Source organism: Panthera leo, chromosome D3, assembly GCF_018350215.1.
Source record: "Panthera leo isolate Ple1 chromosome D3, P.leo_Ple1_pat1.1, whole genome shotgun sequence".
Lineage (NCBI taxonomy): Eukaryota > Metazoa > Chordata > Mammalia > Carnivora > Felidae > Panthera > Panthera leo.
Genome location: NC_056690.1, coordinates 9013921 through 9039623, shown reverse-complemented (window position 1 = coordinate 9039623; position 25703 = coordinate 9013921). Strand labels below are relative to the sequence as shown.

The 25703-nt window shown below is 47.7% G+C and overlaps 1 protein-coding gene across 9 annotated transcripts in view; it reads right to left on the bottom strand.

Annotated features, from left to right (window-relative positions):
• Window positions 1-25703, bottom strand: part of CUX2 (cut like homeobox 2) — a 282488-nt gene that overhangs the window by 46414 nt on the left and 210371 nt on the right. For 8 of the 9 annotated variants that reach the window (XM_042911620.1, XM_042911624.1, XM_042911623.1 and 5 more), the window contains one exon: window positions 15868-15946. In XM_042911620.1, the coding sequence (XP_042767554.1) occupies window positions 15868-15946 (79 nt within the window). Of the gene's footprint in view, window positions 1-6272; window positions 6451-15867; window positions 15947-25703 lie in introns of those variants that run through there. The other variant, XM_042911626.1, reaches the window with a different exon arrangement.

Genomic DNA, 25703 nt, shown 5'->3' with positions numbered 1-25703 from the left:
GGAGCATGAGGCTGAGGGCTCTATTCGTCTTTTTCTTTTTCTTTTCTTTCTCTCTTCCTCTCTTTCTAGAGAGAAAGAGTGTGCATACCAATGGGGGAGAGGGGCAGAGGGAGAGAGGGAGAGAGACAGAAAGAATCTTAAGTAGGCTCCACGCTCATTGCACAGCCCGATGCAGGGCTGGATCCCATGACCCTGGGATCATGACCTGAGCTGAAATCGAGAGTTGGACACTCAGCTGACTGAGCCATCCAGGCGCCCCTGAGGGCTCTGTTCTTGGCTTTGCTGTTGGCTTGCTGTGTGACCTTAACTAAAGCACCAGACGTCTCTGGGTTCTTCGCCGCTCAAATTCCTATTACATGTGTTTCAACACCGGGTATCAATCAGACAGGGATGGAATCCTGCCGAAGTGAGTGCTTTTGGCCCTGGGCTTATCCCTTAGAGCTAGGATCTACAGGCAGAAAGATAATTTCAAACATCTTCACAGGTTAACTTGACATAAGAGGTATGAATGTTGTGAATTCCCAAAGCAGCCTCAGACAAAGGGAGAGGGGGCCAGGCTGGGAGGCTGAGGATCAGCCTGCTGTGACATCTACAGAGAAAGCCACTCAGGCACTGTGTGTCTCAGTGTCCCCGTCAGTAAAATGGGGACAACAGGATCTACGGTAGAGGCTGTGCAGGGATTCCGGGAGCACGCCGAGCCCCATGACAACGCCTGGCCCCCAGCAGGCTGAGTGAGTGCTGCCTTTATGCTTATAATTATGACTTGTGGCAGCCGTGGAAACCTCCTGCAAGAAGCTGGTGACATACCACGTGCTGCACTTGCCATCTGCTGTGGCATCAGCTCAGAGGCCATGCTTGCCTGGGGCTGCTCCCCTCAACTGGGCCTGACAGGGGTTGCAGAGCGAGGCCACTCCTGCTGATGCTGGAACAGGCAACTCTTGTATCGTGGACTGAACCATGTCTCCCCAAATCCATGTGTTAAAGCTCTAACCCCTGATGTGGCTGTACTTGGAGACAGGGCCTTTAAGGAGGTAATTTTAGGGTTGAGCGAGGACATAAAGTTGGAGCTCTAATCCCACAGGACGGTGTCCTTATGTGGAGAGGAAGACACCAGAGCTCTCTTTCTCTCTGCAGGTGCACAGACCAAAAGCCACGTGAAGACAGCAAAGGCAGCCATCTGCAACCAGGAGGAGAGCTCTCACCAGAAGCCAGCTCTGTTGGCACCTTGATCCTGGACTTCCGGCCACCAGAACTGTGAGAAACACATTTCTTTTGTCTCGGCCACCTGGTCTGTGGTATCATTACAGCAGCCTGAGCAGACCAGTACATCTTGCTCTGGGGCTGCCCGTCAGCCTAGCTGGGACTTTCTTTGAGGTTCCTCCCACCAAGCCTCCTTCCTCCCCTCCCCTCCAGGTTCAGATCAGCACTGCCATCTAAAGGCTCTCCCTGCCTCCTCCTCTTCCTCTTCTTCATCCTACACAGGCATCTCCCCCATCGCCTCTTGCGTATCTAATGCCATCTTAGCATCGGTCTGCTTCCATGGGACCCAAACCAATATGTGACTACTCTGTCTCCTCTTGGACCCTTGATCTTCCCATCTGTCAAATGGGGACGGCCATAGTGCCTCCCCTGTGGGGCTGCTGCTAGAATCTGCAGAGTCTGTGGATGTGAACTGAAGCCCACAGTATGGTGCTGGCATCTTCCAGTGATGAGTCTGGAGCGGGCAGAGCTCACGGGGTGGGGGCGGGGCACATACAAGTCCACGTACAGGCTTCACTCGGCACGAGCTTGTTGAGCATCTGTGGGGGGCACGGTGATGCCTTGTCTGTGTGTAACTGGTATCCCAGTCACAGGATATGGAGGGGAATTAATCCTAAGGACAGTGGAAAGTGACACGTTCCATCTGCCTTTTTCAAAGGCTTATCCAAGCTGCTGTGTGAAAAATCAGCTGTAGAGGGAGCCAGAGGGGAGGCAACTGTGAAGGTCCAAGCAGCTGAGATCAGGGAGGTGGTGGAAGTGGGGAGAGGGTTCAGATTCCAGAGGCAGACGGGAGGAACTGATAGTTCTTCCTATCAGGGTACTAGGTTGAATAGTGTCCCCCCAAATTCATGTCCATCCAGAACTTTGGAACTTGACCTTATTTAAAGACTTTATGTTTTAAGTAATCTCTACACCCAAAATGGGGCTCAAACTTTCAACTCCGAGATCAAGAGTCGTGTGCTCTACTGGCCGAGCCAGCCAGGTGCCCCTTGAACTTGACCTTATTTAGAATAGGGTCTTTGCAGAAGAACTCAAGTTAAGATGAGGTCCACTGGGTTAGGGTTGTCTAATCCAATAACTGGTGTCCTCAAAAGAAAAGACGACACAGAGAGAGACACACAGAGAAGACGGAGGCAGGGATCGAAGTGATGCGTCTACCAGCCCAGGATGCGTCTACCAGCAGGATGGCCTGCTACCACCAGAAGTAGGAGAGACAAGTGGAACAGATTCTCCCTCAGAGTCTCCAGAAGGAACTGACCCTGCCAACAATTTTGGACTTCTGGCCTCCAGGACTGAGAGTGTACATTTCCATGGCTTTGCTCCATAGTCTGTGGTGATTTGGTATGGCAGCCCCAGAAAACTAATACATCATGCTCTGGAGGACAGAAATCCCAAGTCTGTTGACAGAACTGTGCTCTCTCCATCTGTTCCATGCCTTTCTCCCAGCTTCTGGTGTTGCTGGTAATCCCTGGCTTGTAGTTCCTTGGCTTTGGCTCTGTCATCATGTGGCCTTCTCCTCTGTGTCTCTTTCTCTCCTCTTCTAAGGACGCCAGCATTAGGTGGATTAGGGTCCACCTAATGACCCCTTCTTAACTTGATTATATCTGCAAAGTCCCTGTTTCTAAATAAGGTCACATTCATGGGTACCAGAGGTTAAGACCTCCACGTCTTTTTGGGGCACACAATTCAACCCATAATACATGGTAACTGATCAGATACCAACTGTGAGAGAGGCAGGACTGGGGGGCTGTCCAGACTCCAAGTCCCAAAGGAAGGAAGTCCTCACTCAAGTCTAATGTAGTACTTCCCTCCTGCTGTACCCATTTCACCTGGCACCCAGGGAACAAGCCCATTGTGTAAGAGGAAGCAGCAGCTCCTGGGCTCTCACTCTCCTGTGGGTTTATCTGCCCCAACTGTGGAGGCATTGGGCTATGGCTTCAGGAGGATCTGTGTCTGAAAAGCACACAGCAATGATGGTGTCATACTTCCCTGGGCATTTTCTACCCTTTATTTCCTCCCTGCTGCTGCATAGTGGGAATTCTTAGATTTTACGGTGTGTGGGAAACCCATTTCTTCCCACCTCCCCGATCTGGGAGAAATCACAGAGCCCTGAGCTGTACTGCTGGGGGTTGAGTTAGGGAGGAAAAAAATTACTAGCATCCAGACGACTGGAAGATTGCCAAATTACACGTAGGTAAAAGGCTTGGCTGTGGTGGCTGGCAAATCCAAGGGTTTCCCGCTTACTTTATCCAACAGCATGGTTCGATCCATCAGCTAAATGTCACTGGCTGCTCTTACAAACACAAATTGAAAGAGAGAGAAGTGACAACAGATCTTTAAAATGTTTGGAAGAGGTTCCTCAGAGAACCTGACAGTCGCGGGGAACTGGGGGCATCTTGCTTTCATTCCTCAGTCTTCTCTTTCCCCTTGGGGCCCTGCTATGGCTTTTCACATAGTAGGTGCTCAGTAAATGCAGGTTGTTTTCAGCTTCTAAGTTTGTGGTTATTTATTATAGCAACAACAGGAAACGAATAGTTTCTAATGCAGCCATATATTCATAACTACATTTTTTGGAAAGATTATTTGAGAGACACAGAGCACGTGAGCAGGGGAGGGGCAGAGAGAGAGAGAGAGAGAGAGAGAGAGAGAGACAATCCCAAGCAGGCTCCACACTGCTAGAGCAGAAACATGAGGTCATGACCGGAACTGAAGTCAGGAGCTGGATGCTTAACCAACTGAGCTGCCCAGGCGCCCCTCACCAGTACATTTTTACTGAGCACCTACTATGTGTCAGACACTATTACTCCACTTGCCAATTGTTTTCTGAGCATATGCTGTCTGCCAGGGAAGTTTCTGAGCCCTGGAGATAGAGCAGTGAATAAGAGGGAATTTCTGCCTTCCCAGGGTTGACGTTCTAGAGAGGAGAGAGGACAAAGGACAAATAAACCAATGGCAGTAAGGGGGTAGAGAAGAGAAACAAGGCAGGGTCAGGGCAGAGAGTGGCCTGACATGTGTGGTGGGGGAATGGTGCTAATTGAGGCAGGCTGGTCAGGGAAGGCTTCTTGAAGGAGCGGACATTTGAACAGAACCTCGAAGGAAATGAGGAAGCACCGGGAGATACAGGCCCCATTAGTCTGAGAAAGGGTAGTAGACCCTTATGACCAGCTGCCCCCCCGCCCCAGTTACTTTCCTAGAAACACAACATAGCTCGACCTTCACAACAACTGACCCATTTTACAGATGAGAATGTGGGGCTGAGAGAGGCTGGCAATGTCTGGGGACTTTTGGTGCCAGCTTCACCCCCCTTCCCTGTAGGCTGGTCTGCGTGTTGCTGCCGAGGGTGGTAGGTGGGTTCAGAGCAGGCTCTGGCTCTCCAAACACTAGTTTCTGGTCTTTGTTCCCCAAATTCCAGCTACCACCAATCCTGGAATGGGTGGGGCACCCATATCTGGGAAGCTAGGACATGGGGTAGACAAGATGCCCTGCCAGTATCTTTAGTCAGAAGCTCCAGGGAACTGATATTTCCTCACCCCTCCACTCACGTATGCCAGGCGCTTTGCATATATTTACATCTCATTTGATCATCAAAACAATCACCTGAGGGATGCTTATATCCCCATATTCCAGATGAAAAAACTGAGGCCTAGTAAGGTCACCAAGCTAGAAAAAGGCGGAGCTGAATTTGAACCTAGTGCAATCCAAATGCCAGGCACTGGCATACTCACTTCACAACTGCTGCATCCACCTGCCCCTAAAAGATTACCAACCTAACATTTGTCCTTATGCGACTCAGAATTTTTAATTTTTTTTTTAATTAAAAAAAATTTTTTTAAGAGAGAGAATGAGTGGGGGAGAGGGGCAGAGAGAGAACCTTTTTTTTAATGTTTGTTTTTGAGAGAGAGAGAGAGAGACAGAGACAGAGACAGAGTGTGAGCAGAGGAGAAGCAGAGAGAGAGGGAGACACAGAATCAGAAGCAAGTTCCAGGCTCCGAGCTGTCAGCACAGAGCCTCACGCAGGGCTTGAACTCAATGAACTGTGAGATCATGACCTGAGCCAAAGTCAAGACACTTAACCAACTGAGCCACTGAGGTGCCCCAAGAATCTTTTTAAAAAATGTTTATTTATTTTTGAGGGGGGGGGGTAGGCAGAGATAGAGGGAGACAGAGGATCCGAAGCAGAGAGCCTGATGCAGGGCTCGAACCCACGAACCGTGGGATCATGACCTGAGCCAAACCTAGATGCTTAATTGAGCCACCCAGGCGTCCAGAGAGACAGAATCTCAAGCAAGCTTCACGTTCAGCATGGAGCCTGACACGGGGCTTGATCCCACGACCCTGGGATCATGACCTGAGCCAAAATCAAGAGTTGGACACCTAACCGACTGACTAAACCATCCAGGCGCTCCTGTAACTCAGTGTTTTTTAACTTAAAAATACTTTAAAGGAATACCCTGTTACATTATTGTAAACATAACCGGGACCCTGCATCATAACCAGGAGGTGCTTTAAATCATAAAAAATAAACATAAAGAGGGGGCGCCTGGCTGGCTCAGTCAGAAAAGCATGCAACTCTTGATCTCGGGGTCATGAGTTCTCTATACCCACGCTGGGTATAGAGATTACTAAAAATAAATAAATAAACAAATAAAAACTTAAAAAAATAAACACAAAGAAAACAAACAAGAAAACTGATGTTGTTAAATTCTAGTTAGATGCCATTTCTACCCAAGACCGTGAGCCCAAGGCTGGATCTCCCTTGGTTAAAAGGGGAGATTCACAGGCATTCCATAGGTGTTTAAGATGCTCTGGCACCTGACTAAAACTTCATCTAGAAGGAAGCAGGAAGGTGACAGCTGGCACGCTATGCGTTCAAAGTTTCAGTGCTGTGCCAGGTACACTGAAGCTGCTCCCTATGTCAAGCGACCTCACCTGGGGAAGCACTGGGTCCCACCCAGCCCCCAATCTCCAAAGCGACTTGTGTCCCCCTCTCTGGCATCTGGCAAGCCTCATACCCTGGTGTCCGGGAAAGTGACAAAACATCCCCACAACTCCTCCTTTGGAGCCAGGGAGCCCCGGTTTCTGCCGGGCTCAGCACTTCCACCCGAGACCTTTCAGCCAAGACACGCAGCTGCCCAGAGCCGGGCCGGGACTCCCCACTTCACTCCTGCGACATACAGACAGTCGATATATAGATGAGGGCAGCGGCATTGGGAATCAAACGGCCTTAGATCCAACCTGAATGAGAAAGCCCAAAACAGGGGACCCGAAATCAGAAATGTTTGACTACAACAAATCTTTTGGATTAACTGAGCACGCTGGCAGACACAGAAGATCAAATGTGAACCATCCGAGGGGGCAGGTCCTGCCGGGCGTGCAGGGAGGGGGAACGTCGTCAGGAAGCGGGGTGCCTTTGTCTTACAGCCATCAACCTGCTCTTTATGCATAAACTGCTTAATAGAATGACTAATTCATTTTGGTTACATTGGATCTAACCCCTTAGAGAATACTGTCAACGGATCTGTAATATTTTAATACCACACCAGGCTTTCCAAAGGCGTTGTCGAAGGAGATGGTTAAAACATCATCTATTCCATCTTCTACCGCTAGCTGACGCTGTTGGTGTTTTTTCAGAAAGTGTCTGTGGGGTTGGTGGCGGGGTGGGGGGGGGGGGGAGCCGGGGAGATAGGAAAAGCTGTCTCATTCCTCCCACTGTGTCCATCTGAAGGAAAGTGGCATTCGGAGCTTTTTTTAGGAAAGCTGGAGCCGCGAAGGCTGTCCGAGAGGCTGTTTAGAAACACATATATGCAGAAGTATGCGTGTGCCCCTCCAAAATATCTTTGAGACAGAAGCCTTCTCCCATCTGGGCCCAGGCTCTGGGCGCCTGCATGGGTGGGAGGCTCAGGCTATTGGCGGCAGCAGCGAGACTAACTTTGATCCTTTAATCTTAACTCTTCCATAGCAGATGGGGCGTAGGACCCTTACATGAAGCCGTGAGCCATGTGTCCGCCCACCCCCTCTTCCCTCCACCGGCTGCTTTGGGGGTCTTCTGGCTTAAGCATGGACAGAGGGGCTGGAGAAGGTCTTCCTTCTTGGCACGGGGTGGTGGTGGTAATCACAACACTACCAACATAACTGCAGTTACTGTTTACTGAGCACTTACTAGGTGCCAGACACTCACAGGACTTTTACACTCTTCACCATGCTTAACCCTTTCAGAGGTACCAGGAGGTAAGTGTGCTTCTCCAGAACAGGAGACAGGCTGAGAGGCAGAACCAGTTACTCAAGCAAGGTCACCCAGCCAGGAGCAGCAGAGCTAGGACTCAAAGCCATTCCCATTAGAATAAAAACAGTTCCCATATCCTGAGTTTCACAAATTCTAGACAGGCAGGGATAGTGTGTATTTTTGTTTGTTTGTTTGTTTTTTGTGCCCACCTCCTCCCAGGGACAGTGTGTTTTGCTTAACACTGTGCTCCTGGTCGTGAGTGGAGTGCCTGGCAAACAGTAGGTGCTCGATGAGTTGCATGGGGCTACTCCTCTGTGCCAGGCGCCATGCTAAGGGCTCTCCATTCTCTCCAAATGCATCAACTGGCCTATAATTAGGTAAGATCATTATCCATATTTTACAAATGAGGAAACAGAGGATCGAGTGCAGTATGAAATGGGAGGCACAGAACGGGGGATTGGTCCTGCTCTGTAGGCGGGTCCGTCAGCCTGGAGTCCTGCTGGTGCTCCTCCTCACATCACTCTGTTCCCTGAATTCGGAGCTCTGTGACTCCGTTTCCCCTCAGTGAAAGTACCAGGATTTGGAGCCCGGGGCCAGAAGAACAAGGAGTTCTTGGCCACTGGGGGTTAACTTGTTCCTCTTTCGGGTAACACATTGCATTTCAGCAAAGGGCTCACCCTCTTAGTCTAGAACCTCCCAATCTACTGGCAACAAAGACACTTGGCTGTTTGTCACTCTCTTTGGAGGTCAAACCTCCAATGGTTTTGTCCAAATCCTTTTAATTTTTATTATTTTTAGTTTAGAGAGAGAGAGCACGAGCGGAGAAGAGGGGCAGAGGAAGGAGACAGAGAATCTTAAGCAGGCTCCGTGCTCAGTGCTGAGCCTGATGCAGGGCTTGCTCCCATGACCCTGGGATCATGACCTGAGCCGAAATGAAGAGTCAGATGCTCAACCTACTGAACCACCCAGGCAGCCCATCAATTTTTAAATTAAACCTCAGCTGGCTTAGGAGCCAAGCGTCAGGATTTAGGCTCTACCACTCTCTGCTGTGTGACCTTGGGTAAAGTCTCTGAGCCTACATTTTCTCAGCTACACAATGGGACAGGACGGTGGTACCTACTGCCAAGGGGGCTTTGGGGATCATGAACTTGGTTCTGTTGGGGGCTGGGCTCACTGTCTGACACACAGGAAGCACCCGAGAAACAGCCACACAGTGATGGTAGTTTATGCTTTAGAACCAAGTTCAAAGAGTGTCTTCTTTGGCTGTCCTGCCTTGGAGCCCTTTTTCTGCTGGGTGTTCTGGCCATCTGTCTTTGGGTTATGTTGTCCCTGCCAGATTTCGAGTCTCTGGGGGCAGAGGAAGCTTCAAGCTTGAATTCCCATAGGGCTCAGCACTAGAAGGTGCTCAGAGAGTGAACTGGTGAAAAGCCACAGCTGAAATGCCTGTCTTTCCTTCTGAAAGGGAACAGCCATGTATTGAGCACCTACTGGGTACCAGCGTCATGCCAGATGCTTCCATTTAATCTTCTTCTAGTCCTTAGTTACCAGGAGTAGTGAAAGTCAGACAGGTGGCCGTGGGGAGAGAGCATTTCTGACAGAGGAAGTGGCAAGGGCCAAGGTGTGGCAGGAGATGGTGGGGTAATACCTTCTAAAGTTAACTACCATTTTAGGGAAAATCTGGCCTTGTTCCCTACCGGATCAAGTGAGCAGAGGCATATTCAGGGAGAAAGGGAAGGAAGTGAGAGCAAGCAGAAACAACAGTTTCTCATTACACTAAAATCCTTATTTCCTATATTTGTGAAAGTGGCTTATCCACTAGATGGCGGTAGAACAAGTCATTTAGGACAAATGCACAGCTAAAATCTTAACCTCCTTCACTACTTCCATCAACATATATTTCAGATTCATATTTTTAAAAATTAAGATCACAAAAGTACTAAAAAAGCCCCTACAACCTTTAATCAAGAAGGGGTTTTAAAAGAATGCCATGAAATCCAGAAGCCATAAAGCAAAGGTTTGGTAAGATTCCCTGCTTTCTGCAAATATTTTTTGAATGCCTGCTATGTATCATACAAGAGATTACAAACAAAAGGCAAACTAGGGGGGAAAGATAGGAGACATGTTTATCAGGACAAAGGTTATTATCCCTAATATACAAAGAGTGTCTACAAATCATTAAGAAAATGATCTGATAGAAAAATGGGTTGCATGTACATGAATGGGTGATTCACAAAAGAATATGAGTGGTTCATAACATACGAAAAGATATTTAGTGTAACTAATAAATGAATGAGCACCAAATAAATCAATAAGGAGAAAAAAATTCTTATTCTTTCTGATCACTGATCCAGGGTTTGTGGTCAATGCGTGGCTATGATATATTTTCCTTCCCAAGTTTTCTTCCTTGTCCTCAGAACTACAGCACAGTACCAATAAGCTGTGCATTCCAGAGCACCCTAAGTGCCCAACGTTGGAGAGGGGGTCCAGTAAGTTACAGCACAGTCACACAAGAGACCATTACACACGATGAACCAAAGTTACCCAGGACTTTTAATAACACAGGGAAATACAGATGCTCGTGTTGGTTTAGTAAAAGGAAGGACGATTCAAAATGGTACAAGCAGAATGAACGACCGTTTTGAAAAAATACGCAGGGAAAAGATCAGAAAGAAAAGGTGTTCCCACTGCTTCTCCAGTAGGTAGTTTGCCTTCTTTCTACCTTTCTGTATTTTCTGAAGTTGACAGTTGTGCATATGTGGCTTTCATAATTGGGGAAAATTTTTTTAAAACCCTAAACACCGTAAAACATTTTCCTATTCCAGACTTAGTAACTCTGTTGCCTAAACTGCTCACCTCATGTCCTCGATAAATGACAGAGCCTTGAGATTATCAGCAAAGACCTGTGATCCATGTAACTTACATTCTGATGCCAGCTTTACAATGGGCTGGTTATTAAACCCTGCCAAATGCTTTCATGCCTAGCATGGTGAATCCTCTGTCAAATGGTGAGTAGGTTCCAGTATTATCTTTCTGCTAAAGACATAGAAATCAGAGCTCAGAGAGGTGTGGGCCCTTGCCCAAGGTCACACAGCTCAAAACCACCAAGCTGGGAGTCCTACCCAGCTGTGTGTGACCCTGTAGCTTGAGCACCTAAGCTGACCAGACTTGCCTCCTGAAAGAAGCAGCAGGGAGAGAAACGCCTGTCAGGAGCTGCCGTCTCCTGCACTGGATTTTTAAAAACCAAAGTAAAGCAGAAAAAACATTTTGGGGCACTCACCTCTCTCTTCTTATCTCTTCAGCAGTGTTCCTCTGCCTGCCCTCTTACTTGCTCTCTCCTTGTTTCCTTTTTTTTTCATTTTTTTCTTTCTTTCCTTTTTTTTTTCCTTTTCCTTTTAACTAATCACTCAGTTAACAAGTTAGCTTTGTGAAGCTCAGGTCGGTACCTAGTGACTGTGAGCGTGATAAAGAAATCAGCCGCCACCGATACAGAAGTCAGAAAGGTTTAAATCAAATCATCCTCCACAACAATGACATTAATTATGCTTTTAACACGTTTTACTGCTTTTTTTCTCACTTCACGCCACATCTGTGTGAACAATATCCAAAAGATTTACGGTTTTCTTTCGTAATTACAGACATACAGGCTGCACACTTATCAAAATACTTGCTGAGCAATCACGCCATATCGCATTCTCTGCCAAAGATTTGTGTTGGCAGCAGTCATTCAAAACAAAAATGTTGAATCAGGACTTGTGTGGCTTTGGAGGGGGGGTGGAAAGTATTTCGACAAATAATTTGCCTGTCAAGAAATATAAAAACAGGAGAGTGTGCATCCTGGCAAATTTTCTAGGAGTGTTATTTTTCTGGAGGGGGTTGGAGCAGTGTGTGTGTGGGGGGGATAGCGAGCAGGGAAGCTCCGAGCACCAAAAACACATCTGACATTTGGTTCTTGTGTCTGAGGATAAAATTTAATGAGAACAAAAATATGTCTTCCTAATTCCCCTAAGAAATCATTAAAACATTTTGTTATTCTTAAATGTCTCGAAAATGAATTAGAGCCCCTAAAGGGGCCGTTCGAACGGTATGTCTCCATCAGTTAAGGCTCCTTTTCTCCAACTCAGTGACAGCTAGGGACGTACGTCTCCCCCGCCTCTCCACTTCTGGGGAGCAGAGTTGGGAAATTAGACGCGTGGAGTCAGCACCAGACTTGGAACGACCCTTTGGGGAGAGGGCAAGAGGGCATGAAAGCTTCTGGAAAGCTCCGCACCAGTCCTGGGACCTCTCACAGTCCCTGGCTGGCACTGTGGCCCTGTGATTGTATAAAGTGAACCCCAGAATTAACGGCTCTTTGACAAGCAAGGGCCATAGCCTCTCCTCGCCCTCAAGCACTAGACTTGCTGGTGCTCCCCGAGGCTTGCCACTAGCGATGATCATTCGAGCGATGATTTGGTCACCACTGCCACCGGAATGCAAGCTCCCTGAAGGCCGGATTTGCATCTGCAGGCTCACGGCTAGGTCTGCAGTGTCTAGCAAGTACCAGGCACACGGCAGGTACTTGATAAATGCTGAGTAAATCAACGTGTGACAGGCAGAGGGCTTTAGTTGAAAAGGCACCTTTACATTCAAATGCCTCTTCCCCTCCCCCATTTCTATATCTGAGTCTTATTTCTAATTCATTCAACAATTATTAGGTACTTACTGGGTACCAGATTCTGGGTATACAAATTCAGTATGACTCAGTCCCAGGCTTAGAGAATTTCACTTCTAGGGAAGCCAGACACATACATGATGATGAGAATAGCTCAGTCTCCAATTTCTACAAGAAGAGGCTGAGATTCAGAAGGCGAATTAATTTGTCTACAGTCATCCAGCGAGTAAGTGGTCCAGGTAGGATTCCACCCTGAGTCTAGCCCGGAGCCTGGAAAACAAGCCTGTCTCAGTGCTGCCCTTGATGCTACAGGGGAGGTATATGAGGCCCAGAGGATGAGACTTGTGTGGGAACTCCTGGGAGACATCTGTGGGGTCTGCTGTGGGTCACTCTCCAAAGTCATTAGTCACGGAGCCTGTGGGACCTTAAAGACTGAAGAATGAGGGAAATTAAGAGGGTTTATTTTCCCATGATTTTTCCAGATACCTCTGATGAGAGCAGAGACATAAGCAAAGTGCCTGCCACGAATGGGGCCTCTCAGCCACATGCCTGGTATGGTCCTCAGTGAGGGTGACACCTGCTGGGGCTGTGGACATGGCTGTCTAGGCCTCTTGCCCCACAGCCACGTCCCCATAGTGGGTGTAGAGCTCTAAGGGCCGTATGGTCCAGCCTCAGCCATTCTTGCTGCTGAAACATCCTCATTGAGAAGACCCACGCAGCATTCTTCTCTCCTGGGACTAGAGGGCAGGACCAGGGCAAGGAGGGTATTTGTAGTATGCACATGCCTCTATATGAATGGTGGCCCCCAACATATAGGCCCCCAACATTTAGGCCCCCATGCCCTAAAGCCTGGAGCCTGTGAATGTGACCTCATTTGGGAAAAGGATCTTTGTAGATGTAATTAAGTTAAGGATCTTGGTAGAAGATCATCCTGGATTACCTGGGTGGGCCCTAAATCCAATGACCAGTGTCCTTATAAGAGAAAGGAGCTGAAGGTTTGGGACCCAGACATATGGAGGAGGGGCCATGTGAAGACAGAGGCACAAACTGGAATGATATGGCCACAAGCCAAGGGACATCTGGAGCTTCAAGAAGCTGGAAGAGGTTAAGGAAGAGCCCCTCCCCTAGAGGGACCTTAATTTTGGATTTCTGGCTTCCAGAACTATGAGACAATAAATATCTGTTGTTTGAAGTCCCCTACTTGTTACAGTAGCCTCAGTAAATGAACACAGACTCCCTTGTGTAGGCAAGTTGTCACACAGAGCAGACATTCTGGAAATATTTGTTGAATGTGCTGAGACCTGAGCCTCGCTGCTCCTCGGGCATCAGACTCAACCTCTTTGTACCCCAGTGAAGGGGACTGGTTGACCTGTTCCCTTGGGGCTTGTAACACACAGAGGGCAGAACAATCTCTTTTCCAGGTAAGTGCTTGCTGACTGTCTGTCTATCTATCTATCTATCTATCTATCTATCTATCTATCTATCTATCAATTTGAGACAGAGAGGAGAGAGAGAGAGAGAGAGAGAGCGAGCGAGCAAGCAGGGGAGGGGCAAAGAGAGGGGGAGAGAATCTTAAGCAAGCTGCATGCTCAGTGCTCAGTGCACAGCAAGATGTGGGGCTTGATCCCATGACTGTGAGATCATGACCTGAGCCAAAGCCAAGAGTCAGAAGCTTAACTGACTGACCCACCCAGGCACCCCAGGGGGAGTACTTTTTAAACTCTGACATGTTCACAGGGCTCGGGGAGCTTGTGAAAATGCAGAAGCTGACTGGGGCCTGAGGTGCTGGATTTCCAACCAGCTTGCAGGGGGACCACACTTTGAGTAAACAGGCTGAAGGATTCCCTCTTCTCCTAGACCATGGGACATGAGGGACAGCCTCAAGTCAGCACTGCTGTGTCAGTTGCCTAGGGCTGCCGTGAAAAAGTGCCACCAACTGGGTGACTGGAAGCAGCAGGTATTTTACTCTTTCACAGCTCTGGAGGCCAGAAGTCTGAAATTGAGGTGTCAACGGGGCCCTGCTCCCACTGAAGGGCCACAGGGGAGGATCCTTCTCGCCTCTTCCAGTTCCTAGTGGCCTCAAGAACTCCTGGACTTGGGGCCACATCACTCTAACCTGTGCCTCTGTCTACACCTGGCTTTCTTCCCTTGTCTCTCTGTGTCTTCTCTTCCTCCTATAAGGACGCTAGTCATTGCACTTAAGGTCCACCCTATATCCAGACGGTCTCATCTCAAGATCCTTAACTAATTACATATGCAAAGACCCTGCTTCCAAATATGATCATATTCTGAGGTTCAGGGTGGACGTAAATTTCAAGAGGACACTACTCAAGCTACTGTGGTTGCCCACGACAGATGGAGTGAGGGACCTTCTCACCCACAAACACAAAGATTCCACAAACGACCTTGACCTTGGGTAGAAATGATTTTGTCTTATCCATGGCTTGGCTTAGTTGGGATTTCATTTTCCTCTTCATAAACCCCAGCCCCAATCACCAGATAGTACTGATTCCTGGGGCTGTGTGGAGGGGCCCGGAAAGGCCGGGGGGGCTGTCTGGGTGGAGGGAGTTAGCACAGAGAGTCCCCTCCCAGACCCACTGTTGTTAAGCAAATCACTACACTTCTATGGGCTTCCTTTTCTGAGTCAAGGAATGAGAAGGTGGCATAGGATGGGCCATTTTGGAAAAGGGAAACCTTTTACAGAAATGTATCTGTATGTCTTAGGTGTACAGCTCAATGTTCTTAAACTGCTCACTGCTCTGTGATTGACACCGAGATCAAGAAACAGCATCTCTGGCCCCCAGAGGCCCCTGATAGGAACTATCGCCCTCCTCCAACAGAAATCACTCTCTTGACTTCTAACAGTACAGGTTAATTTTTTTTAGTTGAGGTGAACTTTCTAGAACATACAATTTACCATTTTAAAGTGAACAACTCACTGGCCACTGGACATTCACGATGCTGTGCAACCACCACCTCTATCTAGTTCTAGAACATTTTTATCCCCCCCCAAAAGGAGGCCCCATACCCACAGTCACCCCCACCTCCACCCCAGCCCCTGGTAACCACCAATCTGAGATCTGTCTCTAACAGATTTGCCCATTTATGACATCCCGTATGTGTGGAATCTTACATTATGTGACCTTGTGTCTGGCTTCTTTCACCGAACATCATGTTTTTGAGGGTCATCCACGGTATAGCAGGTGTCAGGGCTTTGTTCCTTTTTATGGCTAACTCGTATTCCACTGTATGGATGAACCAGTTTAGCTAGTCACCCGCTGAGGCACACTTGGGTTGTTTCCCCTCTTCATATTTTATGTAATAGAGTCATACAAGTACGGGTTCTTTTGGGTTTGCCTGTCGCTGAACATAAAGTTTTTGAGGTTGGGGAAACATTTTGAGGTCTTTCCTCTGGCACCCTCTGTGCTTCGTGGCAATGGGATGGGGGTTCTGGCAGTCAAGACATGTGGCTCCCCAAGAAGGTCCAGGTGGGAGATCTAGCTCCCTGGCTAATACTGGAAGGTGGTGGGGGAAGGTGGAGGAGTGTGTGGGGACATGTCACGCCAGACTGTGGGCCATCTCCCCCCTACAAGCCTCACCCGTGAGGGCCTAGCCTAACCCAGGCATCTTGGCCTGTTCTTGGATCCCACTGACGGGAGGTCCCTGTGTAATGACCTAACGGCTGGCCGTTCCTTGTCATGAATTATTCAGTTAATGGAAGCCAAGTGTTTCTTACCTGGTGCTTCAATTAATTGCTTGTAAACGCTCAGGAAAGCTGCCTCGGCCTCCTGACTTCTCTTACTAAGGGCCACCACCTTTGGAAACAAGAGAAAGAGTCATGTGTAATCATGGCATCTGAGTCTAGAAGAAAATATGATCATTTTCTGTATCTGCAAACATGGGATGGGGAGGAGGAGGGGAAATGAAAGTCAAAAGTGTAGAGATTAGGAAGTCCAGGTTCAAGGGTGCCTGGGTAGAGCAGTTGGTTAAGCGTCTGACTCTTGATCTCACCTCAGGTCATGATCTCACAGTATGTGAGTTCGAGCCCCGCACTGGGATCTGTGCTAACAGGGTGGAGCCTGCTTGGGATTGTGTCTCTCCTTCTCTCTGCCCCTCCCCAGCTTGTGCTCTCTCTCTCTCAAAATAAATAAAGACACTTAAAAAAAAAAAGAAAGTCCACATTCAAATCCTGGCTGTACTGGATCCTAGCTATATGACCTTGGGCACATCACTGGCCCTCTCTGATCCTCAGTTTCCTCAGCTGGAAAATGGGTGAAAACTAGAACCTCCTATAAATAGGCCTCCCAGGCCTCTTATGGGGACTGAATGAAGCTGCATGTTAAGTGTTTAGCACAGGGCCTGCAACAGAGCGTTTTACTAACAGCTATTATTATTATTGCTGTTATTAAAGGGCAATGCTGGAGATTCAAATATGACACATGTTCTGGGGGAAAGTGTGACACATCTGGGGAACATTCCTAGCTACTGAGAATTAAAGAGAAATTGTTAAAGCTCTCATAAGATGGCAAATAGCTCAACACATGCTTCCTGACTGATGAAAACACAAATGGCTGAATGACCCAGTGGTGAAGCGTTCATTCATGCATTTGTTCTCTTGCTCACAGACTTTCTTCACTCTGCCGGTGAGGTTCCGTAAGATGAATTTCAGCAAGACATTTCTGGGACATACCGCCATCTCATCCCTCTCTGCTCCTGGCTACGAATTCTGAGCTCTGGCCTCACAGCGGCCTTGATGCTGGCTCTTGGTAGCCAGTCCCCTTGGCATAGTCCTGGGCCATCCCAGCACATGGCTAGAGCGAGGTCCTTATCCACAGGCTGCCATATCCCTACATCCTTGGGAATATTCAGGGCTGGGTATCCCCCTTTGGACTGGAACATCCTTATTCTCTGATACTGATATACCTCTCCCTCTGGTGCCAACTTCTTCAATGATGAATCTATGGGGAATATCCACTTGTAAATCACCCTCTTTCAAAGTTGCACTTTTCTTCTGAATCCCAGTGATGTCATTTGGAGGAGTGTCTGTTATCAAATTCCTTCCCTCGATGTGACCTCTGTGAGTACATTGTCTGGTGCACAGAAGGTACTCAACAGAATTTGCTGAATGAACAAATCTAAGCGGGTTGCACCAACTCAAGGTCCTGCCTGTGATGCCATCCTGGAAATGGGAGGGGCCAATTCTGAGACAGTTCATTCAAAGAAGTGGCCAACTAAGGCACAGGCCTTGGGATCAGGTCACCGGGGTTCAAATTCCAGCCCCACTACTTACTGTCTTTGAGTCCTGGAGCAGATAGGTCATTTCAATCCCTATGTCTCTACTTCCTCCTCTGTAAAATGAGGATAATAACATCACACCCTCCCTTGCTGGAGGATCAAATGACTTAACACATGTAACGCCCTTTGTAAAACTCATGGGATGCATTAAGTCGCATATATGTCACCTCTTGGTATGACCGACCCCTTCCTTCTTGCCTGTTAATGGGGACAGGTTCTGTCCAGCGCCGGGTGATAAGCCTCAGGTGCACTTATCTGGCGTGATACGAAGACCACCTGAGAAGGCCCTGCCTCCACACACAGCACACTGGGAAGAATTCAAAAACCACAGAGGTTCCTCTAAAGTCTCCAATATGGCAGGCAGAAATCACATGTGGCTACTGAGTACTTGAAATGTGGCCAAGACCAAATTGAGATGTGGTGTGGGTGCAAAATACACACAGGGTTTCAAAGACTTAGTAGAAATAATAATAAAAAAAATGTACAACTGCTCATCGGCATTTTTTATATTGATTACATGCTGAAGTGATAACATTTTGGATATTCTGGGTCAAATAAAATTTTTTATTAAAATTCATTTCACCTGTTTCCTTGTACTTGTTTTTCAATGAAGGTACTATAACATGTAAAAGTACATGCATGGATCACATTATATTTCTATTGGACAGCATAGCTTGAAGGTTTTACAAGGTCCACAGAGAATTCATTATTTAAGAGGTAGAGGGAAATGTATGGTTCATGTTGAGTAAATGATTTTGTTTTATTATTTTTTTATAAGTGTTATTTTTTTTAAATGTTTGTTTATTTTTGAGAGGGAGAGTGCAAGCAGGGGAGGGGCACAGAGAAGGGGACAGAAGATCCAGAGTGGGCTCTACACTCACAGGAGCAAGCCTGATGTGCAGCTCGAACTCACAAACCGTGAGATCATGACCTGAACCAAAGTCAGATGCCCAACTGACCGAGCCACCCAGGCGCCCTGAGCAAATGATTTCAAAAAGGTCAGTATCAAAAGTTCCTTAAGTCTCTTGCTGTTATTCTGAGAACAGCCTCCAGTATTTTTTTTAAATTTTTAATGTTTTATTTTAATTTGAGAGACAGAGACAGACAGAGAGAGAGAGAGAGAGAGAGAATCTGAAGCAGGCTCCAGGCTCTGAACTGTCAGCATGGAGCCTGACGTGAGCTGTGAACTCACGAACTGTGACATCATGACCTGAGCTGAAGTCTGATGCTCAACCAACTGAACTACTCAGGTGCCCCTAGTCTCTGGTCTTTAAAATTCCAGAGTGAATGACAGTCTTTCATTCATTCAGCAAACATTTCCTGAGCACCTGCTATGTGCCAAGCACTGTGGGCTGAGAACTCAGTGATGAATAATGCAGACTTGAGTCCTAACCTCATGGGACTCACAGTCCAGAGGGGAGATTGACATCAAAGCAGATTCTCCAGATAACTCATTAACTACAAGTGCTAAAGCCTTCGAAGGAAATGTACAAGGGGGCTTTGATAGTGTGTAAGTGGGGAGGGTGACCCCACTTTGAGAGGGGTGACCCAGTTTGGTGGGTGGAACATTAGGAACTGTCTCCTGGAAAAGAAAAGGCAATGGTAAACATAAAGAATGTTCCAGAAAGGTAGAAAATCTACCAAGTGCAGGTAGATTTTAGTTTTTGCTGAGATGGACAAGACACAGTTTCTGTTCTGGGAACTCAGAGCTAAGTGGGAGACACAGCTACACCCAAGGGGAACCATAATAAGAGAGGAGGTGATGCAAACGCTGGAGTCTCTAATGTGATGAGGGAACAATTAATTCAGAGTTTGGGGGGGCATCCTTGATGGGCTAATAAAATAATAATAAAATTATAACATTCAGTGTTTACCATGTCCCAGATGCTCTTACTATCCACGATCATCTCTCCCCATGGACACACCAATCATTGAAGGTCATTATCCCCACTATGCAGATGAGGAAACTGAGGATCAGAGACACTGAATAACTTGCCAAAGATCACCCAGTAGGTACATGGCAGAGCAGGATTCATGCCAGGTCTGGGGGTTCAAATTCCTACTCTGAATCCAGATGCTGGCCCCTTTCTCCTGGATAGAAAAACCCTCAGTCAGTGGGGATAGTCACTCAGACCCCACGTGCAATCTTATGACATCATCTATGGCTGTACCAAGACACGGACTGCTGTGCTGCTGACCTGCAGCCCAAGAAAAGCCATGAGAAATGGAAGCAATTCATCTCCTGATCCCTAGATGGAAAATTATCAAAGATCAGACCGCAAAGTCTGAATGCTTCATTTTACAGTCATCCATGCTGAGCATGTGTGGTGAATGGGGTTTGGGGAAAAGCATAAGAATGTTCCACTGACTTCTAAAAAGGAACTCTGGCAGGGGTGAGGCAAGTGCCAGAAGATTCCTTTAATGTTTCCCTGTCCTTGCCTGTAGTAACCTCTGCTTTCTGCTCATGGTGCTTATCAGTTTGTAAGGGAGTATTGTTTATCTGTGTGACTGTCTCCTTATACCACTGGTCTGCCCATTAGAGCTACACCGTCCAGTATAGTAGCCACTAGCACATGTGGTGACTGAGCACTTTGAAATGGGACTACTCCAAATTCAGATGGGCTGTAAGTGTAAAATATGGGATTTCCAAGTCTTCGGATGAACAAAGGTTGTAAAATATCTAATTTTTTACACCCATTTTATGTTAAAAGGATGACATTGTACATACTGGGTTAAGTAAAATACATTATTAAAATTAAATTCACCTGCTTCTTTTTACTTTTTAATGTAGCTATTAAAAAATTTAGATTACATATGTGGCTTGCATTACATTTCTACTGGACAGTGTTGGTCTAAATCAAGGGATGGTAAACTATGATCCTTAGTCCAATTCTGGCCCTTCACCTGTTTGTGTAAATAAAGTTTTATTGGATTACAGTTGCAGCCATTCTTTTATTTATTGTCTACAGTTGCCTTCATGCTATAATGGCTGAGCTCCTAGTTGTGACTAAGACTCTGGCTGTAAAATAAAAAATATTTGGGGTGCTTGGCTGGCACAGTCAGTAGAGTCAGTAGATCTCAGGGTCATGAGTTTGAGCCCCATGTTGAGGGTACAGATTACTTAAAATAAAATAAAATAAAAAAATATTTACTATCTGGTGCTTTATACAAAAGTTTGCTGATCCCTGCTTCAGAGACTCATCTAATGGCTAGATAATATTTTCAAAAGCAGAGACCTAAAAACATCTTGGAACAGCCCTCAGTTTTAATCAGTTCAAGTTTAGGACTTCCCACAGTAAATATGACTTGAAGACAGTAGCCATGGGGATGCCCTGCCTGTTCAGTCTTGTTTTAGAGCAATGACTTTGTTTCCAGAATACCAGGTCAAAATTCCTAATGGCATTAGAGCCCGATCCGGTACTGGGCCTAATGTCATTAAGCATCTCTTGGTCTCAGTTTGTTCATCCATCAAGTGGGAAGAATGATCTCCATTTGGCAAGAAGCTGCTGGGGAGGAATGAGCTAACATGTGGCAAAGGGTCCCATAGAAGTTGGCAAAAAGCTTTCTGATAGAGCAGTTAATTAAATCTTCTTCCAATCACACAGGATGTGTTTTCCAAAGTCTGCAACTCTAGTGCATTTCACCCACGTGCCCAGACAGGTGAGCTTGGCACAAATAAAAGGCCATGTGTCTCTGCCTCATGGCGGGGCCCTACCACACAGAAGGGCGGGAGAAAGTGTCCAGAATGACAGATTTGGCTTGTGACAGGCAGATCTTTGAAGGCCATCTGGAGAAGGAGGAGGAGGAGGAGGTGGCGGCCAGCTACAGACACCAAGAAGGTCACCATCAGAAATAGCTCAGCATCTGATGGAGCACGTGGCATTTACACCACCCGCTGTAATACGAGGGTGAAAATGTGTTTGGTCCCCCGAGTATGAAAATAACAGGTGCGGAACCAGTTAAGTCAAGGGAGAGGCAAAAGCCTGTTCTAGCCACTTAGCTCTCGTCTGTCAAGTGGTTAAAAGTGGCAAATTCGGGGGCCTCTCGAGGCTGAGCTTCCATAAGCTCTCCGAGCTAGTGGTGACAACATCCACTGGTTATCAAGAACTTCTCTGTCCCAGCTCTCTACAAAGAATGGTCAGAGCTTTTGGAAGCTGAACCCTTATTCAGTGCTCAGTGCCTTATCTTTGGAATCTCCCCCCGCCCCGCCCCGGTGCTCAGATGTGAGCACTGTTATGGCCCCCATTCTTCAGAGGAAGAAACTGAGGTTCAGGGAGGCCAAATCACTTGGCCAACTGAGAGAACCAGTTGATGGCCGAGGCGGCCCAGAGTCCTCTCACTCCAGGGCTCAGGCTTAAACTAGAAACGAGTGCTTCCCAAAGCATGTTGCACAGTCCCCTGGCCGTGAAAAGGAGGACCTGTGGTTAAGTCTGCACACACTTTCTGCCTGCATATGTACAGAATGGACGCTCAGACAAGAGCTGTAGGAAAAAGTCCCCTTTAACTCAGCTTAGCCCAGTGTTTTCCCAAACGCATTCAGGCCACAGAACTTTTTCCTTCAGAGAATAAACCTGGAAACTAAGGTTCTGTGGAACACACTTAGAAAACAGCTTTCTTTTACCACTGGGTCCTGGGCTCCAGGGAGGGTAGTGTGCAGTGGTTCTGGGAGATAGGGTGGGTGTGTTTGATATGGCAGGATTCTGGAAGAAACTGAAGCCTTATGGGCAACTGGGAGGAGGTGGGTGCTCCAAAGATCTCAGGACCAGCACCTCTGAGGAGGACGCAGAAGGGAGGAGATCTGGGGAAAAAGGAATCAGCTCGGGATGGCGAGGGGTGGGGGGTGCCCTTTAATGCTCTCTGAGGCCTGGTTCTCCCTCTGGAGGCCTTGTGTGCAAATCTGAGGGGGTGCGTAGGGAGCAAGGAGGGGTAGGAAGAATGGGTGGAGGCACAGAGAGGAAGGAGGCCCGGAGAGCCAGGGGTGCGGAGAGCTGCAGTGTTCATGGTCACTGAGGGAAGAACAGAGAAGGGGGTCGTGGAGAGTCAGGGAGGCACAGACATCGGGGGAAGCATGGAAGCAGGGGGTCAGAGTGAAGGGGGAGCAAGGGGTGGGGGCACAGAACCCAAGGGGAGCAGTAACAGTGGAGGGGGGTGCATGGAGAATGAGGGGGGGCAGGGGCATGTGGACAACGAAGGGCAGGAAGAAACCCGGCAGCTGTGAATGGGGGAGTAATCTGCTCACTGTGGAGGCTGCTCTGGGGGGGGGTGCAGGGTCTGGGGTAGGTGTTGGTGCCCAGGTCTAGGGGGCTGCTGGAGAGGGGGACAAAAGAACAGACTTGAAAAGTGATTCGGAGATAAACTCCTGATTCAGGACAAGGTGGAGGCTGCTCTGGGCGGGGTGCAGGGTCTGGGGTAGGTGTTGGTGCCCAGGTCTAGGGGGCTGCTGGAGAGGGGGACAAAAGAACAGACTTGAAAAGTGATTCGGAGATAAACTCCTGATTCAGGACAAGGTGGAGGCTGAAGGTGGGGAGGGGTGCGGGGTGCATTTAGTCAAGAGAGAGGAGCAGACTCAGGGGGACACACATAAGAACGGTCTATAACCAGCTAAAGATCCTTGTGGCTATTGTGTCGAGAGAAATAGATGCATTCATTCTGAGCCATAAATATTCTATAGGTAGGAGTGGACCAGGGGTGAGAGGAGGGTGGACATTTCAAGGGGACGCAGTCTTAGAAAGCTCGAAGTTCTCAAAATGGGCCACATTATGAGACACTGAGCTCCCCATCAGGAGAGGCATCCAGTATATGACCACGTATCTGTGAGACTGTCAAGACACTCAGGGAGATTTGCACACAGGGCTTTGGCTAGACTCTCCAGAAGGCTTGTACGTGATTCCAAGATAAGAGTCTGTGTGATAGATCCCTTTACTTTAGAGTAATATTCTGATTTTCTACCACCTGTAAAATGGGGTAACACTTATCCCGTTGGGCTGGTATAAGAGTTATTATCACTAATAATAACAGTGACTACTAAGCACTAACTGTGTGTTACGCACTGTGTTAAGTGTCGGACACGTATTATCTCATTTAATCGTAACTCCGAGGAGGTGGTGTCACCTCCCATTTGATGGATGAAGACGCTGAGGCACGGAAGGGAGAAGGCCACACCATGTGGGAGCTGGGGCTCAGATTCAGCTTAGCTGGTCTTCAAAGCCCACACTTCTAACCCCTGCTCGGGACTGACTCTAGCGGGGGGTTTGTGGAGGCGGCTGGACTCTCTGAAAGAGCTGGAGGAGCTAGGTGGTTAGGGGATTGGGAAGCCAGGAGGGGCCGAGCATCCAGCTCTTCGGCAGAAGCTGATTCTCCCGCCTCACACGGTGTGTCTGTTGGGAGCTCCTTTCCCGGGTTGAGCGCTAACGCTCTCTCTGCTATAAATCATTGATGTGGCAGAGCAAATGAAAATTACAATTTAATGTCGGGGCTTAAATAAGAAATAAGAGTTTGACTCTTATTTTTGTTGGCTATTGTTGATCTGCGCTTTCTCAGCTCCTGCCTGGATGGGGGGCAGAAGGCTGAGACGCTCTCTGGCCTTCTGAGGTGGGGGCACTCCGCGAGGGTCATGGGGATTCTGGAGAGGCCTCATCTAGCAGCTTAGGAGCCAGCACCAGATATTTCGAGATCCTGGCAGGATGGAACAGAATTAATGTATCTGGCCACATGTTACTATTTTGAATCCTCAGGTGTAAGTCACTAATTCAAATTCCATGCTTGAGATCTGAGACACCCCCCCCCCCCGCCCCCCACTCTAGAAGGAACAGCTTCTAGATTCTCCCCTCAGTGCCTGAACCTGCAACAGTGATGGACACAGGCAGGAGCTCAGTAACTATGACAGTAACAGGTGGTATTTACTGAGCACCTACTATGTGCATGCCCAAGGAGAATCATCCCGCCTCCTCCCCAAGTCCCTCAAATACATATTGGGTGCTTTACATGCATTAACTCACTTGATCCTTGCCAAACTCCATGTGGTGGTGTTACAGACTGAACTGTGTTCCCCTGAATCCGTATGTTGAAGCCCTAACCTCCAATGTGACTGTATTTGGTGACAGGGACTTTAAAGAGGTATTTAAAGTTAAATGAGGTCAAAATGGCAAGTCCCTAATCCTATAGGACTAATGTCCTTTTTTTTTTTTTTTTTTTTTAAAGATTCAAAAAAAATTTTAAATGTAATCTTGTTTCCCCAGTGTGGGGCTCAGACTTGTGACCTTGAGATCAAGAGTCACATGCTCTGCCAACTGAGCCAGCCTGGCACCCCAGAACTAATGTCCTTATAAGAAGAGGAAGAGACCCCAGGGCTGGAGGAGCACTGAGGAACAGAGTGAGAAGGCAGCTGTCTATAGGCCAAGCAGAAACTAACCCCGCCATCACCATGGATCTTGGACTTCCTGCCTCCAGAACCACGGGAAAATAAAAGTCTTTTGTTTCAGACACCCAGTCTGTGGTATTCTATTAGCTTGAACTAAGATAGGTGGGCTCTATGGTTATTCCCATAGAAGGAAATATGGGAAACTGAGGCACAAAGAGTTTAAAAAGCAGCCAAGGATATAGCAGCTCTCCAGGGAGGCCCAGGGTTTGGGCAATTTGCCTTCTTGGGGACTAAAATATTACTTTGACAGGAGGTGGGAATAAACCAGCAGGCTGGGCCCTTTTACCAAGAGGATGGACAAATGGTTGCATTAATGGGGGCCATGTGACAGATGCCAAAGGGGAAAGCAGCTGTTCAACAGCAGAGGTTTGAGATTTTAGAAACCAGTCCTCTTCCAGCAGGTTATACTTTTAACCCCAGCTGGTTTCCGTTGAATGCACAGGTGGGGTGAGTCATCCCTTTCTGAGGAGTCATTCCTACACTTGTCCAGCTCCAAAAGCTACCTTCTCCACCTGGGGTTGGCCAACTGTTAGGTGTGAGTCCCACCATGGGAGAGTCTGTCTATCTGTTCATTGCTGTGTCCCCCTTCATGCAACCTTGCACACAGCAGGTGCTCAGTAAATGACTGCTGAAAAATGAGCTCAGGGTTTATGTGTCATCCTTGGGGGTGATCCTAAGGCTGGAGAGAAACCGGTGGAAGTGGCAGTCCTTCCTTTTAGACCACCTCTTAAAGACCGGGCTGTTCTAGGCACTGGGCATTCAGCACCAAGCAAGACTGAATCGAACCGGTACCCTTGAGGATCTGACACTCTCAAGGCAGAGGTGGGCAATAAAATAAGTCATAGTATAGAATGTCT